Genomic DNA, 16,219 nt, shown 5'->3' with positions numbered 1-16,219 from the left:
CACTTTCCGTCGAGATGAATACACGTTCCAATTTGATCGTGGAAAGCGCAGTAAGATAAATTCAGGCTTGTAAGTGAGCACCGCTTTTCGCCTTCCCTTGAAAACCTAGCAATGGTATCTGAAGCTTCTTCTCAGGTATCTGAAGGCGCCATTTAGGCGACTTTTAAGAGTAGAGGGAAGCTGAGTGTGTAGACCGACAGCGTTAAGTGCTTGAAGCTGAGAGATGTGAGTCTACCAGACCTTCTTGATGCCGAGTGCATTCAACAACGAATGTCACTGACGTTGAAAGCATGCTAAACCGCGAATGAGATTAAAGCCAAGTGTCACATGTTGAAAGTGAAACTAAACATGTTCTATGATAGACGTGTACAACAACTCACAGGACCATTTTTCTCTTCATCTGCCGTGTGCCGAAGTCAGGGGATGTCGATGTCCTTCCACAGTTGCATCACATCTGATCCGTCTGCTTTTTTCTTTATCCACGCTTTAGTGATTTCGATTTGCTCCGGCTTAAAATGACTCCTCCAGTCGCCAATGACTCCTTTGCGAATAAGGGGTCCGCTTTCATGAAACTCATTCATTTGCGCTGGCACACCACGGAAGATTTCTAAAGATTTGATAGCATTTTCTTGTGGCAAGCATAGAAGGTCCTTAAGAACAGTCGCGACGTCCTCGTTTAACAAGCTCTTCATATTCTCCAAGCTGCACGCTTCAAGGATCTTGCGAAGCTGCACCGGATCTTTTCGAAGCTCGTTGCCATAGTGTTCTCCCAGAAAGTCCGCAGTCTTTAGCACACACAGGCTGGTGTCCTTCTTCAACATTTCATAGGTGAAGAAGAGAACGTTCGGGCTGCTGCGTTGCTCGTACCAGGGTATCAGGTGGTCGAAGTAGTCGCCCCACGACAGCACACCGTTTATGAACATTTCGTGGAACCTGGTGAAGGAGACATCTTTGACAGATTTTGGCGTGGAACCCTTCACTTGATAGTAGAGGGAAACGCAAACGTCGTAAGGATTCCTGGCGACGTAAATGTATTTGGCATTTTCGGAGTAAGGCGTCTTGTGAAACGGCAAATGTGTCTTTAAAAGGCCCGGCCTGATCATCTTTTCGGCTCCTTCAGCCCCAGTCAATTCCAGAAATGGAGAAGCCAGAAAAACATCTACAGGAGTTTTTGGAGGGTTTCCCTTCCTCAAAATACTTAGGACAAGGTATTGTGTCCACGTCGTCCCGCACTTTGGGTAGGTCACAAGGAAAACATCGTCCGGACGAGGCGTGTATGAGAACGCCGATCGCAAGTTCTCCTCTGGGAATATCTTACTCATCCGTAGGCCGTGGACATATCTGTAACTCTCAGTGTCCATCGTTTCTTGTATTCAGTGCTCCCTCGGGTTCTCTGAAAGCAAAAGATGACAGCAGACCGTTAGTTCGTAAAAATGTCTGCCTGTTTCCTCCGCCTGGCTCAACCCTGTCTAAAACCCTAAGCGCTCAACGAGACTTGAAATCAGCGCTGTTGTTCATCTTGAATAAGAAGAATGCTTTTATAAAAACCGGTTGGCTGAATAGGCTGCAGATCATTTTCACCATTCTTCGCACCGAGTGTTTCCTGTTTGCATTCTAAGAAGTGCGCTGCGTAGTAAAGTCTTTCGGGAAGCGGGAGCTGAAAATCGCGCTAAGTTGGTTTTGTCATCTCTGCTTCGGCCATTACTGAGCAGCCGCGCGCGTCCAGCTACTGACGATAGATTATGAGGAAAGGAAACCCACAGTATCTTGGTAACCCTCAGTGGACACCTGAACCGCACGTGGAGAGAGCGGATGAAAACGAAGTTAACGAAGGAGAGGACAAAAAATCAACGGGACACCCTTAATGGTGCACCCTTAATGGTACGAAGAGAGAGCGTGAATGGCTCCCTTCAATGGTTCCTATTCATAAGCAGTCACTATTATTTCTTCACTTCCACGCATCTATCACTATTATCAAAGCCCGGTATCCTCATTCTAACCCTTGAATTCTTCTCCGCTTCAGTTTCCGCATGTAATGTTGCTTCCGTATACAGTAGTGAACTAAGAGATATGATATTTCATTTTATGCAATTTAACATTTCTCATCGCTCTAAAATTCGGGCACGAGGTTGGTGAGGTGAGGTTTTCACACTTTTTACGCAGCAGCAACAAATGTTTACCGCCATATTGAGCGACAATTTGTTCCCGTAGTAAATTTATTGAAGAACTCCTCTATGCACGGCATGAAGGTATCGGCGGTTAAATCTTTTTAATGCAAAATGAGGAAACAATTTCGAGAATATCTTTTCACAATAAGCTAATGCGGCAGTACTTTACACGCAAGCCTTTTCCGGTGATCACTGCTTCACTACGCCGAAACATGAAGTCCAGGAAGCTGTCAGCGAGGGTCTACTCCACGTTTCTTTACTTTGCAGCAGCTGCTCTACTTTAAGCTCGGCATTGCTAGCATTTAACCATCGAACGATGCGCGATGCCTATTCAAGTAAATTGAATTAAAAAATTCTCTGTAGGCCAGCTTGGCCCCTATATACACTTCACCGTCCACTTCTTCATCCAATTTCTCACAAGCACAGAACAGTGCTTTAGGGTAGCAATTCTGTTAAAAACATATCCTAACCACAGATGCTTGCTTGCCTATGGAAGCGTAACCTTTCGAAGAATGCCCTGATCAACCGGATCGCTCACGGCACCTTGAATTCAGTCAAGGAGACAGTTATAGTATCATATCTTTTTGTTCAGTACTGTATACACATATTTATTGGTATTCCGTCCGCTACACGCATAATCACATATCCACAAAGGAGAGGTCTACCCGGGCGCAGGCTCCACACCGAGAAAACATTACACTGCTCACGCGCCATCTGTTGGGACAGCGGCTTACTTCAGATGGCGGGAGTTTTCTGGTGGTCGCCGCATGGCGGCGCCACTATGCATCATCGAGCGCCGCGGTGGCTCAGTGGTTATGGTGCTCGGCTGCTGACCCGAAAGGCGCGGGTTCGATCCCGGCCGCGGCGGTTGAATTTCTTTGGAGGAGAAATTCTAGAGGCCCGTGTACTGTGCGATGTCAGTGCACGTTAAAGAACCCCAGGTGGTCGAAATTTCCGGAGCCCTCCACTACGGCGTCTCTCATAGCCTTAGTCGCTTTGGGACGTTAAACCCCGTAAACCAACCAACGAATCTTAGAGACATTCGCGCGTAACTTGAGGTCCTTAACACAAGCGCGGCGTGACGTTGGTTTCTCGACACGACGCCGACGCCGCTCTTTGCATTGAGCGGAAGCGTTAAGCTATATCGCCTTAATAAACGCCGTTGCGGGGGGCTCCAGGATCATGTCGACCACCTGGAGTCCTTTAACGTGAATTAACATATCGAGAGCACAGCCGTCGAATTAATCGTGGCCTTAGTTACACCGAACGCATAAAATCATGAAACCGGATGTTAACATGAGCTATCTTTTGGGAACACCTGCGTGCACGCATGCATCAACCGCTCTCCTGCGCAGCGCCCCGTATCTTATCTTGTTGGCTTTCTGCTCCTCTATACTCCACCTTCCCTCTCCTGTCTCATTCCTCCTCTAATCCACGTCCTAGAGAGCGATATACGAGAGGTGGCCATTGGGACGGGACGACCCCGACTTTAGGGGAAAGATTTTGCTACATGTCAGAAGAAAGGACCATTACCTTCAGTATTTCCATAAGAGTATCTTACAATTTTCTAATTTTCAAATTTTCGCTTCAATGCCTGCCCACTGCTTGCTAGCCCAGGTTCTCTATTTCTCGCACTTTTAGCGGAGAGATGTGACCATATCGTTGCGGCTAAAGTGTCTTACTTTTAAAAAAATAAAGAAAGTGTTTTACATTTGCGCCTTATTTATTGCCCCTCTCCCTTGAAAGGTGCAGTGAACAGGAACTTCTTTTTTTTTTTTTTGCCTCGGGAACTCGATCTACACGTTCCGAGCATTCTTAGAAACTTCGACATATTGCCCTGTGTGGCCGATTTCCCTAATTAAATCGGAGTAACGTCCGGCTCCCGCCTTTTTTTTTAATTCTCCGCGTACGGTGGGCGGAGTCGACCAACGCGTGGAGTGCCTTTCAGCCAGCTCCGTGGAGGCTTGCCGCTCTGCTATCGGCGAAGTAATACGTAATAATACGCGAAAACAAATAGTCCGCGCGTGTTTTTTATTTCTGCGGGCTTATTTTGCGCCTATACTATCTGCGAATGAAACTATTTATTCACGGAAATATTAAAAAACAAAATAAAGCGAAAGCAAAGCCTGCACGGAGCTGGCTGAAAGGCACTCCACGCATTGGTCGACTCCGCCCACCGTACGCGGAGAATTAAAAAAAAAGGCGGGAGCTGGACATTATTCCGATTTAATTAGGGAAATCGGCCACACAGGCCAATAAGTCGAAGTTTCTAATAATGCCCGTGTTAGGCTAGACGCCTACTGCGCCACTAGCTAATTTCCCCCTACCGTGTCCGTCTGAAGGGGTTAGGAATGGTGACAGCGCGTCGCGCGCGTCGCACGCTGTCTAAGCCGCGGGAAACGGGGAGTATTACCGCGAACAGCCCTGTCGGGGTCGCAGGAGAGCCGACGACCTGTTCCTATGGAAAAAAGATTCTCTCTCAAGTGGGTGCGGGTCAGTAAGGCCGGCTACTTTTGAAACCCCCGAAGCAATGGACTTACTGGCACCTCTGGAGTCGGACTCTGGCGTGCACTGGGCTCTGCCCACTTGTATGTACAGTGTCATTGCAGCGGTATTGGTCGAAATTGGGCGAGAGCAAGTTTGATAAAGCTCCGCCCAATTATCGAAGGTATTAAAACCCGCTGCAAACAAAGAGCAGAGGAGCGCGCCGAGTCTCAGTCTGCGCCGCTTTTATACAGCCCTTCTTTTAAACAGCCTTTTTTGACAGCCTTTCTTTAAACAGCCTTTTTCTCTAAGTTCTTGTATTTTGGTCCTGTTTTCAATTCATAAGTTTTGTCTATCAAGAAGTTTTGAGTGGCTGCCCCTACCGGCAACGTGTCGCCGGACGAGCGTGCGAAGACGTGAAGTGCTATACGATCATCGGCCAACGAGCCATTGTTATTCGTCGCCACCGACGACGTTTACGGAGGATCAGAGTTTCAAGTTAACTGGTGCCATCACCAGGATGGCTAGTGTTGTGAGTTAACTGCTCGGAACGTGTAGATCGTGTTCCCGCGGCAAAAAGAGGAGTTAAGATTCCTTTTCACTGCACCTTTAACAAAAATATACTCCACAACGCTGCCTTGCCTATCAGAAAGAGATGTACTCGACAATGTAACCATGGAAACTTTTGCTGAACCTTCCAGAATGTCAGACGACGATCCACACGTGGACGGGTCGACCAGAAAGGGAAGCTTTTTGAAACTAAGTATAGAACACCGCCTCAACTCCAAGAATGTTCTACGGACAAAGCAAACAGCATGACGGGGAAAATACTCATTGTGAGGACATACTAAAATGAAACTGAATTTTACCTTTCTTGAGCAGTTGCGTCCGAGAACAACGGGCTCACTTGACTTCCTCTTGATGTAGCAGAACTCGTCAGGGTAGCTGAAAATGGAGAGCCACGTAGAAGCTATGCACTTCAATGCATTGCGGGACACCGCTATGGAAAGAGTGACGTAGAGGTCACCATCAAAACATTTCTAGCTTGACAATACGGCGAGCAATGCGCCCAATTTCGCGCCGCTGTCAAAATACGGCTCAGTGTAACATAAAAGAAGGCTTGTCAAGCTTTCTGCATGCCTAGAGTCGTCCGAGCACCTGCTCTAGTTGTACAGCTCGGATAAGAGCCATACTCGGCGTACTGGGACTCCTCGTAAAAACTCCACCGGCCTCAAAACCTTACACGAAAAAATCATATGAACTTCGCTGACGGTGACATTAGGCCTGTGTGATTTATCAAGCGCAGCGCAAATTACAATTATTCGAATGAGAGGAAAAAATAGAAATGTTGGATTCAAAGCAAAATATAAAGAGAACTTACTAGCGCAAAGATGCATTTGGGTACTTGTACTAGCTACTTTGGACAAGCAGCACGGATATCTTAATGAGCTCTAATAACGAACTGGTTATACACCACAAAGGAAGAATAAAGCACGAAAAAAACAGGGGTCGGAATGCGCTTTTAGTTCATTCTGTATTTTGGCTTCAGTTATCCAGCTGCGTACAGTCTGCTATTCTGCAACTCGAGCGGCCGTTCGTAGCTGTATAGTCGGCTGTTTTTCGATGCCGGAATAAGAAACCAATAGTTATAGAACAAGTCGTTTTTAACTTTTCGCCGTCTTAACAAAGTTCTGTCAAATCGTACTTTTTCAAAATGTGCTAAACATACGCTGACCGTTCCTGGTTATGGTCACCAAAGTGCGGTGTCCGATTCGGTAAGTTAACCGATTTCACCATGAACTTTAAGTGAAGTGCCGTGCTTCATACAAATTCATAGCCCAAATAATATTATTATATTTTCGCCTCGTCGTTTTTAGCTGCCCTCTGTGAAACAAATATTTAAATGGGCGCCTAAGCTCTGGTTTCTCGTGGGAAACTTTTACCTGTTTTGTTCCGTTGTCAGGCCATCATGCAGTCAAAAATACGCCATTTTGACTGACACGTGTGATTTTTCTTTCTCGTCCGTCCCATTAGTCATTTACGGCTTTTTTGATAATATCGCTGAGCGCAGTAAGTTGTTACTGTATACATACTGTATAGCAACATTGTAAGAAGATTTGGGGATACATATAATACATTCAAAGGATGTTACAGATTCGCGAATAGTGGGTATATACGTACTGAGGAAAAAATATTGCAAAGCGCGAGCTTGGAGACCTTTTGAAGAGTCAAACTACACCGTTGAGTTAACAAGGCATCCCTATTGACAGCGGTCAGATGCGGTCTAGGGCTCCCTACGAACGGCCTGTGAGGTCGCTCTGAAGGCAGGCACAAAAAAACAACCGATTAATATATGTTCGGAGCGCCGCCTCCCGGATTATAGCACAATTGAGACCATCCCCGACGGTCTCAGGGACAACACGTATTTCTGCGATACCACCCTCCAACCAAACTGCAAACTGCTGCCTTATTTGAAAGGGTAACGCCGCAGCACAGCACACCCCTTTAAATTCTTCACACATTATCATTTCAGTCTGTGATGTACCAATTAGCAGTCGATCCTTCATGCGTTTGCAGCTCACAGGTGGGCAGTTGGTAGTATTATTATGGCAAATGGCCTTGTCGCACTTTAACAGGAACTGATTTCTACAACATTTGCATATACCAAGCCGCTCTTGACTGATCTGAGGGCTACACGACTTTCTTTCCTCGGCAAAGCTCATATTGTGTGCGCTCTTACATAGCCAAAATTATCATTATGCCTTCACATTTGGAGATTTTTAGCTGTGTGCCGCCTCGAGACTGTTTTTGCTAGCCAATATTCATACCCCATGTGGCGCATAATATGAACCGCTGTTCTGCCTTTGTAGCCGCCCAGTAAACTCGATATCTAATATCCGCAAAGTACCCTTGTGAACATTCTCCTTGTTAACAAAGTTAGCGTAGTTAGCAAATCACACGCACGTTTTATTAGCCGTTAGGACTGCATTACCAAAACACCCTATTTTCTCTCGTACATGCTGCATCAAAAATTTAAAAATCAAGATCCAGAAGAGTGGCTGCGCGTTTTATGTGAATTTCGGAAAGAGGGAGAGAGGAGGTTACGCAGTTAAAACATACGTATGTCGAAAAACATACGAATATGATCATCATACCTAACGGCATCACTTCATGAGTACTGCATTGATGAGAACTGTGTAAACAATGCATGCTGATTTCGGGTGTGATTTCTCCAGATCTCGTTCAAACGGCCGAGCTGATGAAACCTAAGCCTTTGCGTTGACATAATGGCTAGAAATTTGTTCCACGAAGTAATATTAAACGTAATTTTGCCACAAATATTCAGCATTCTTGCTGCATGTTTTTCAATGCAACATTTCTGTGCAGGATATTTCAAGCTGCCGAGGTTGGACACAAATGAAGCGAGAGTTGTATGCCTTAAAATTTTTTTCACTATGAATAAAACACTTCACAGGGAGCTGTTTGGACGCGGTGAAAATGAGATATCAGACATGCGGATATGTTTTGATGGTCCTAACAGGCACAGAGAAAACAACTCAATTTTTAAAGTTTAACCCCCGAGAGATGAGGAATCACAACTAATCGTTCAGCATGTCGCGGGCGCACTGTGGCTGGAGTGGCAGAAGGCACTCACTAAACCCTGGTATTGCAGGGAGCAGTGTATCCTAGTTCACAAGGATGAAAAGTTGGCGGACATTTTAGGGTGTTTTGTTTGCTGGCTTGCATGTGCACGTTCTTCAAATGTGTTTGTTATTGATGTGTGGATGATAATGTTTTGACACTTTCGGTTAAACCCAGAATCAATTGGTTGTAGCTTAGCGGGGCCAGTGTTAGTGTCTCGGTGCGGCGGGTCATGTCACTTCTAAGGTATGCAAGATATTTATCTTCGATTGTGTCCTGACTTACTTGCTCCCCATCTGCCAAGAGGCGTGATGCTCTGGTTAAAGTGGGCAGGTCGAGGACTTACAGAATGCTGTGCAGTGCATGCGCTTTTAGATTCTCCGTAAGACCTGTATGGCCGGGAACCCACTTCAGAGTGGCGTATAGTCGAGGACGAATTTGAAGGTTTTATGGGGTGGAGTGTTTGCCTGGCGATAGTCTGTTTTGTAACAAAGCACGGCATGCGCCTTGACTCTTGGTGGGTATGAGCATCATGCTCATCGTACGATGCGGGATTGTTGCGGCTTCAGTAACGGCTCCACTTGTGTCAGTCGATGAACGTACCCCAGTTGTTCTTAGCATATATACGGATACACGTTGCCTACAACGGCACTCCCGCTCTACGAAACATATGACTGGCGCCCGAATACTGAATGATAGGCAGCGATGCACACAAAATAATCATATAAACTTCACGGTTAATGCGGCGTAGAAAGGAGTCACAGGAACGAAGGCTTCGTAGCTTGGATGAAGAATGTGCGGTAAAAATTACGTGCACAAACATGTCATGCACAATAAAGAAAAAGAGCATTTAGATAACGAAAAAGAAGTCACCAAAACCTGGTGGTGGTTACTTTTCGGCAGAAGAAGCGGTCAACTGAGGCAGCTTACGGTCGGAATAAGTGTAGAACATTTACTTAAAGCAGCGTACTGATTTAAGGTGTGAGAGGAAGTGATGGCTGCAGAAGGTGGAGGGGGGGGGGGTACACAGCGGACACATCGGCGGGTTAGTTTGAGGATCGCATATTTCAGAGAGACTTGAACCTGTGATGTGGGTGCTAATAGTTCAACGCCACGTGTTGCAAGATGAAACATGTCCACCATCAGGGAAGAATACAAGCCAAATGATCGAAATACCGAGAGACGCTTAGAGTTGCTGAATGCAAAAAAAAACACAAATAGGAACCGAGCTGTATTTGTTTTATTTCTTTTTCTTGAGTGATGTTGGCCTCAGAATATTGCGTTCGTTCTAAGAATATCCACCATTCATTACCATTATTAGAACAGGAATGTGAGTTTCGCTGAGCTGAGGCACATTAAGTACAAGACGTTTTTCTGGTTCTTTCTCAGAGTCAGGGTAGGTCGATGTCGCTCCACAAACGCATCACATCCGATGCTTCAGTTTTCTTCTTAATCCATGCTTTAGTCTTCTCGATTTGTTCAGGTGTAAAGTGAGCCCTCCAGTCGCCCACGACGCCTTTGCGTATAAAGCCTTCTGTTTCATGCAGGTCGCCCATTTGGGTAGCAAACTCGCGGTACATATTCACCGAATTTAAACTTTTCTGTGGGGGCAGGCTAAGAATGTCCTTCAAATACGTCTTCATGCAATCGTTAAATACGCTCTTCATATTCTCCAAGGTGCAGGCGCCCAAGACCTTGCGAAGCAGAGCTGAATCCTTTCGAAGCTCTATACCGTATTCGGGTCCAAGAAAGTCCGCCATCTTTAGCACCCAGAAGCTTGTGTCTTTCTTCAACTGTTCGTACGTAAAGAAGAGCATATTTGGCCTACTGCGTTGTTCGTACCACGAGAGCAGGTGATCGAAGTAGTCACCCCACGACAGCATGCCAGTGACGAACAATTCATGGAACCTGGCGAAGGACACATCTTTTTCAGACTTCGGGGTGAATCCCTTGGTGTGGTAGTAAAAGGAAACACAAACGCCGTAAGGGTTTCTGGTGACGTAAATATACTTAGCGTCGGTGGAGAAAGGCGTCTTGGAGAAGGGCAAATGTACCATCATAGGGCCTGGCCGGTCCATCTTCTCAGCTGCTTCAGCACCCAACATTTCCAGAAAAGGAGAAGCCAGAGAAAAGTCGATGGTTGTCTTGGGTGGGTCACCTTTTCTCAGGATGCTGAGAACGAGGTATTGAGTCCAAGTCGTTCCGCACTTTGGATACGTCGCAATAAAAAGATCGTCGGGACGCGGCTTGTATGAGAACACTGAGCGCAAGATGTCCTCGTGGAATACCCTATGCATCCACAGGCCGTCAACATACCGGTAAGAGTCTGTGTCCATGTTCGCTTGATTTCAGGGATTTCAGGGATCTGAAATTAACATATAAAGCCCAGCGTTAGCCTTCTGTTCTGCTAAACTTAGTTGTTTTTACGAAGCGGCTTCCATGAATACTTTTTACTTCTCCCGGATCGCGTCTCTCTCACCTCTCATTTATTTTTATTTTTCCACCTACGGGTAGCAAAATTACATTTTGCCCATGGGCCTATTCTTTTATTTTCGAATTCGGTTAAGCCTGTTGTACGTATGTGGTGCAGGCAGGGGCTTATTATTTTTATTTCCTCTTAGGTCGCCCCAACCTAATCATTGACCTGAACCTGAGGAGACGCCAAAGCCTTCAGGTTTCATTTATCGGTCCAGAGTGACAGTAGCTCACATTGTACATGATTAGGCGGCCACATTGCATCCCTATTGCAAAATACCGGACTTATAATATCTACACGAGTACAATTCAGTATATGCCTAGCAAGCTAGTTTGTGCAGATGCGAAATACTGGACGTAATATCAACATGAGCGGAATTCAGTATATGCCTAGCAAGCTAGTTTTTGCAGAAACGTGTTGTACGAGCCATTTCGTGTGTTTTTGAGTGATAGCGGGTCGGAGATAACAGCTATCAAGAGAGACTGGTTGCTATAGATCCTTAATTCTTTCACGACTTTCATGACGTGCGGACATGCTACCGTTTCGAAGCGGACGGTTTGCACGCAGAGAGAAGGATTCTCATTGGATAATAAACGAGGATTTAATATTATTTATTTATTTATTTATTTATACATACTGCAGCCCTATTGGGCTATTGCAGGGTTGGGTGTGAACAACAGTGTAGGAAAACATGGAGCACAACAATGGCAAACATCCGAAACAGTACGAGTGAAAACAAGAAAAACGAAAAAACTATTCAATAGCCGTTAAAAACAGCTCTAAAGGAAGAGAGCGAGTAGAACCGGGTAAACAATTCCAGTATTTGATTGCACGCGGAAAAAAACTGTATTTAAAAGTGTCCGTGCGGGCAAAATAAGGCGTGATGTTTAGGCTGTGGTGACTTCTAGTTTTAGATGGTATAGCAGGGATTAGGTAATCATTTGCAGAGGTCCGGCAGAAAGAGTTAATAATGCAATACAAAAATTTTAAAGACTCAGTCCTTCGTCGAGATGAGAGTGGTTGCAGGCCCAGTGATGAAAGTGCTGTGGAAGGCGAAAAATCTCTACCAAACCTGTGACATATGAAGCGAACGGATTTCTTCTGCACTGCCTCGATTTGGTTAATTTCGCGTTGTTTGTGCGGGTTCCATACAGGGGAGGCGTATTCAAGTAGTGGACGGATTAGCGATTTAAACATCAGTAGTTTCGTATCTCTAGGAGCAGCTTTTATTGTGCGACGGAGGTATCCTAACTTTTTAAGTGCCTTTGAGGTTATGAAATCTATATGTTTGGACCATGACATACTGGGTGTGAAAATAAGACCAAGGTATTTGTATTGACTCACACTCTGGATGGGGGTATTGCTAATTGTATAAGTAAACACGGAAGGTGTCGTTCTATTAGTGAAAGTCATAACAACGGTTTTGCGGATGTTAATAGTCATTTGCCATGTAGCACACCAAGAGCTAAATTCTGAAAATGATTTCTGAAGGTATAAGTGATCATCAAGGCAGGAAATTTTGTGATACAACACGCAGTCATCAGCATACAAACGTAGGTTACAGGTGATGTTACAAGGTAAGTCATTTATAAAAATCAAAAAAAGCAATGGGCCCAATACAGAACCCTGTGGAACTCCTGAGGGCACGTCTGCTACCCTAGAATTAGTTCGGTTGAAGGACACAAATTGAGAACGGTTGGAAAGAAAACTTGAAATCCAATTGAGAAGGCGGGGGTTATTGAGCATCATGTCAAGTTTATACATAAGTTTTGAGTGAATCACTTTATCGAATGCCTTCGAAAAATCAATGAATATTGCGTCTATCTGATTGCCTGCATCAAGGTTACTGCAAATGTCGTGAGTAAATTCGTTAAGTTGTGTCAAAGTGCTGAAACCGCGTCTGAAGCCATGCTGAACATTTGTTAATAAATGATGTGATTCGAGGTATTCCATGATGTGTTTGTAAATAATGTGCTCTAAAATTTTACATGCATGAGAGGTTAAAGAGATTGGTCTATAATTGGATATAGTTTGCTTGTCACCACTTTTGAATAGAGGGACGACTTGGGCCATTTTCCAGGATGAAGGAACTGTACAGGAAGCAAGAGACTCGCGAAATATGACAGCTAGGTAGCGACAGGTCCATAATGAGTAGCGTACCAAAAACAAGTTCGGGATACCATCAGGTCCAGCAGATTTCTTAGTGTCAAGTTTCAAAATTAGGTTGAGAACACCTTCTTCACTGATATTAATATCATTGATTGGCACGGCACTACGAGCAATGGTGACTGGTTGGATGACGTTATTGTCACGAGAAAATACAGAGTGGAAGTACTCATTAAATGCATTGGATATATGAAATGGATCGTTAGTCGATTCATTGTTAACCCTCATTGTAGTAGCTGTTGTATCCCGTGGAAAAACAGATGACCAAAATTTACGCGGGTTAGTCTTTAGTAGATCCTGTAGCTGTACTCGGAAGAAAAAATCCTTAGCGGAGTTCATTTTCAATCGAAGCTCTTCTTTCGCTTTGATGAAACGTGTCATGGCTGCCTGATTGCCTAAGCGCTTCGTACGCCTAAGTCTATGTACACGCCGTGTAAGATGAAGTATATCTCGTGTCATCCAGGGAATTTTCGTATTTTTCTTCTTTGTTTTCTGAGGAATAAAACACTGAATACATTTTGTAACTAAGGATTCAAAATAGCTCACCAATGTGTTGACATCACATGTAGAACTCAGTGCAACGAATTCTTCAAATCGATCAGCTAGGGTGTCAATTACTGAAACGTCATCAGCGTGATTAAAATCGGGAAATGTGGAAAAAACGTAATTCTGTTTAGTAATAGAAAAATTTAAGGAGGCAAGAACGGCCTTATGGTCGGAAATTCCTTCAATGACATCACATTCGTAGCCCTTTCTGACAATGTTAGAACTAACGAAAATCAAATCTAACAGAGCGTCGCATCTTGTAGGTTGATTGGTAATCTGAATAAGGTCAAATGAAAGAGAAAAGGAAAGTAGTTCTCTATTTATGGGGGTTTCTTTTACCAGCGTTAAGGTAGGCCAGTGGATGCCGGGGGCATTAAAGTCACCCATGCAAATAAGGTTGCCCGCATTGAAATGCTGCTCGTTAATATACTGAATAAGAGATTGAACTTCATTTAAAGAGGAACTAGGCGGACGGTAGAATACGCCTATTATGACATGCGTTTTATCCAGATAAAGTAAGATAGATGATTAATCTAAAGTAATAAATAATCATATTTTAATTTATAGCCTTTTAGTGTACGATTATATTGTGAACTGAATGGCGTCAAAATTGAAGGCAAGCCGAGTTTTTAAATTTCCTGTATGGTCATGTGGTTCGGAATATAGAAGGTGAAAGAATGCGCCTTTAAAAGCTCGTGTACATGTCTTCTCAACGTTTCACAGGCATAAAATGACACCGCTTCCATTTATGACGCACGCGTTGATGTCATTTGGTACCCTTTTTTCTGACGTCATTGAAATCTTGAATTTTATTCCTGGTTATGTTGATCAAACGGTTGGGAAGAAATTACAAATTCGAATGGTATTTTATGTACCGGACTGCTTACTAGACGGTATGAAGTGTCAGACGCAATTGTGTTGATTTGCGTTCTATTGCATTTCCTCCCTGTAACAACAGTCAAGCGAGGGTCAACAGTATCAATAAATAAATATTGCAGGAAATAGAGTGGCAGTTATTGGGGACAAAACATTCACTACACACCACAAGATGATGTAATCACTCCAGGACACGATATTTACTCTAGAACAGCAGTCCAACACGAAGTCGTGGCATTGGGCATATGATTAGCCTGCTTCGAGCAGTTTAAGAGAGGTCGATTAAATCAAAATGCGTAGCTCTGAAGGCTATGAAAATAACCGACAAGAAATTGCTTCTCCACCTAGGGCCGCATCCCTCCCAATTCCCAAACGGTGGCCGAAAGTCATTACGCCTTTGCGATAAAGGCTGTTTCATTCATTATTATGTAATATAGAAGAAGATAACGTGATTTCGGCAACAATACCATGCGCAGTGTCGCCGTTTCATAAACGAACTCAAGAAGTTTTCAGAAGTCTGTCTCTGAAGCTCGATGTGCCTAACCGCAAAGCTGATTCGGAAAATTGGGTAGCCGGGTTTGTCTTTAATATTAACCACCGTCGACTTCGGTATATAGTCTTGCGGTTTCAAAGAAAATTAAAAAGCTCAGGAGATAACTTCAGCAAATAAGCTTTATTACTTTTTATATATCTGTGAATAGTCTCCGCCTTGTGTACAATCATAATGTAGAGACCGCATTGACATATCTCGCACACTTTTTGAGACAAGGAGCCGTACATGTCAGGAAAAATCACCAGGTATTCTATGCTGTCTGTTCTGCGGTTGCCCAATTAGCTAGGAACGTTCGTGCGAAATCGGCAAATTCTTTCTTTAATATACTGATTTCATGTTTCAGTTGAATCAGTTTTTAATGAACTGATTTCAGCCATGTCGACATAATGGGTTTTTCAGGAACTAACGTCCGCTTATGCAGTAAATACCGTTTGCTTGCGAGTTTACTGTGCACATCTGACATATTTCAGACTGAAATGTAGAATAAAAGGTTGTACTGCTGCCAAGTCCCAATCAAAGGTAGTTTCGACGTCGAATGAGATATGGAGCATAAGTTTATATATAGACTTAAATATCTGCGTCTGATAGGAATAAAACAAGCAATCTGACAATGTGCTTCTGAAGAATGAGCGTAGTAACAGGTCATGGATTACTTACGTCCAGCAGGTTGAATTTTGGAAGAACAATAGGCGACGGCTACAAGCTGCTATGAATTCCCAAAGACAGTGCAAAATCTCTGCGATTGCACAGACTTTCCGCCCTCACATGATCAAAACATGATTAGATGTTTCCCATGGCGAGCTCAGAGGATTGCGATTTCTTGACGTCAAGCGGCGTAGGGGCGTTCGCTGAAGATATCAATAAGCACTCCTTATCTCTTGAGAAGATAATGACGCAGCGCCGCCTCTCTTCAGCGCGCTGCGAACAGAAAGCACAAAGGGAGTCTACGCAATATGCGATCATTTATCGGAGTTTCGGTGATAACGCCAGTCCCGTTTTTAGTTCGTCTCTCGGCATAACGGCCCGGCGAAATGGTGGTTCAAGAGACATGTTCAGAGGTGCTTTCGTTCCCTTAAAAGAAATATGAAACTCTGCCACCAACGCTGTTCCCGAAATATTAAATTTGGACCGCAGTGTTTGCAAGAGGTGGACCCATGTAATGTATGCAGATTTTTAGAGCGCAGCTCTTAGGCGCCCGTTCCTGCGTTTCGCGGCGTCGCCGTCGCTGTTGTCTGTTGTAACCGGCAGTGGACATCCTTTCAGCTGCGAAAGCAATGGGAGGGACTATGGTCCCTTTGTATGAATAAT

The 16,219-nt window shown here is 44.3% G+C and overlaps 2 protein-coding genes across 2 annotated transcripts; both read right to left on the bottom strand.

Moving 5' to 3' along the window:
- Nucleotides 1-86: 86 nt before the first annotated feature.
- Nucleotides 87-5,603, bottom strand: LOC149332003 (sulfotransferase 1E1-like). The gene is made up of 2 exons (XM_089555644.1): nucleotides 5,522-5,603; nucleotides 87-1,393 (listed from the first exon to the last, which is right to left on the bottom strand). The coding sequence occupies exon 2, from the start codon at nucleotides 1,359-1,361 to the stop codon at nucleotides 417-419; it is 945 nt and encodes a 314-aa protein (XP_089411770.1). The 5' UTR covers nucleotides 1,362-1,393; nucleotides 5,522-5,603; the 3' UTR covers nucleotides 87-416.
- Nucleotides 5,604-9,685: 4,082 nt separating this feature from the next.
- Nucleotides 9,686-15,695, bottom strand: LOC149332002 (amine sulfotransferase-like). The gene is made up of 2 exons (XM_089555642.1): nucleotides 15,569-15,695; nucleotides 9,686-10,659 (listed from the first exon to the last, which is right to left on the bottom strand). Exon 2 carries the CDS (start codon nucleotides 10,628-10,630, stop codon nucleotides 9,686-9,688), a length of 945 nt encoding a protein of 314 aa, XP_089411768.1. The 5' UTR covers nucleotides 10,631-10,659; nucleotides 15,569-15,695.
- Between the last annotated feature and the right edge of the window lie 524 nt (nucleotides 15,696-16,219).

This window comes from Amblyomma mixtum, chromosome 8 (genome assembly GCF_055824585.1).
Source record: "Amblyomma mixtum isolate Tamu chromosome 8, ASM5582458v1, whole genome shotgun sequence".
Taxonomy (NCBI): Eukaryota; Metazoa; Arthropoda; class Arachnida; order Ixodida; family Ixodidae; genus Amblyomma; species Amblyomma mixtum.
This window is presented reverse-complemented; position numbering and strand designations above follow the sequence as displayed.

Bases quoted from the DNA above. Each gene is read 5' to 3' on its own strand.
- LOC149332003 (XM_089555644.1), bottom strand. From the start codon at position 1,361: ATGGACACTGAGAGTTACAGATATGTCCACGGCCTACGGATGAGTAAG.
- LOC149332002 (XM_089555642.1), bottom strand. From the start codon at position 10,630: ATGGACACAGACTCTTACCGGTATGTTGACGGCCTGTGGATGCATAGG.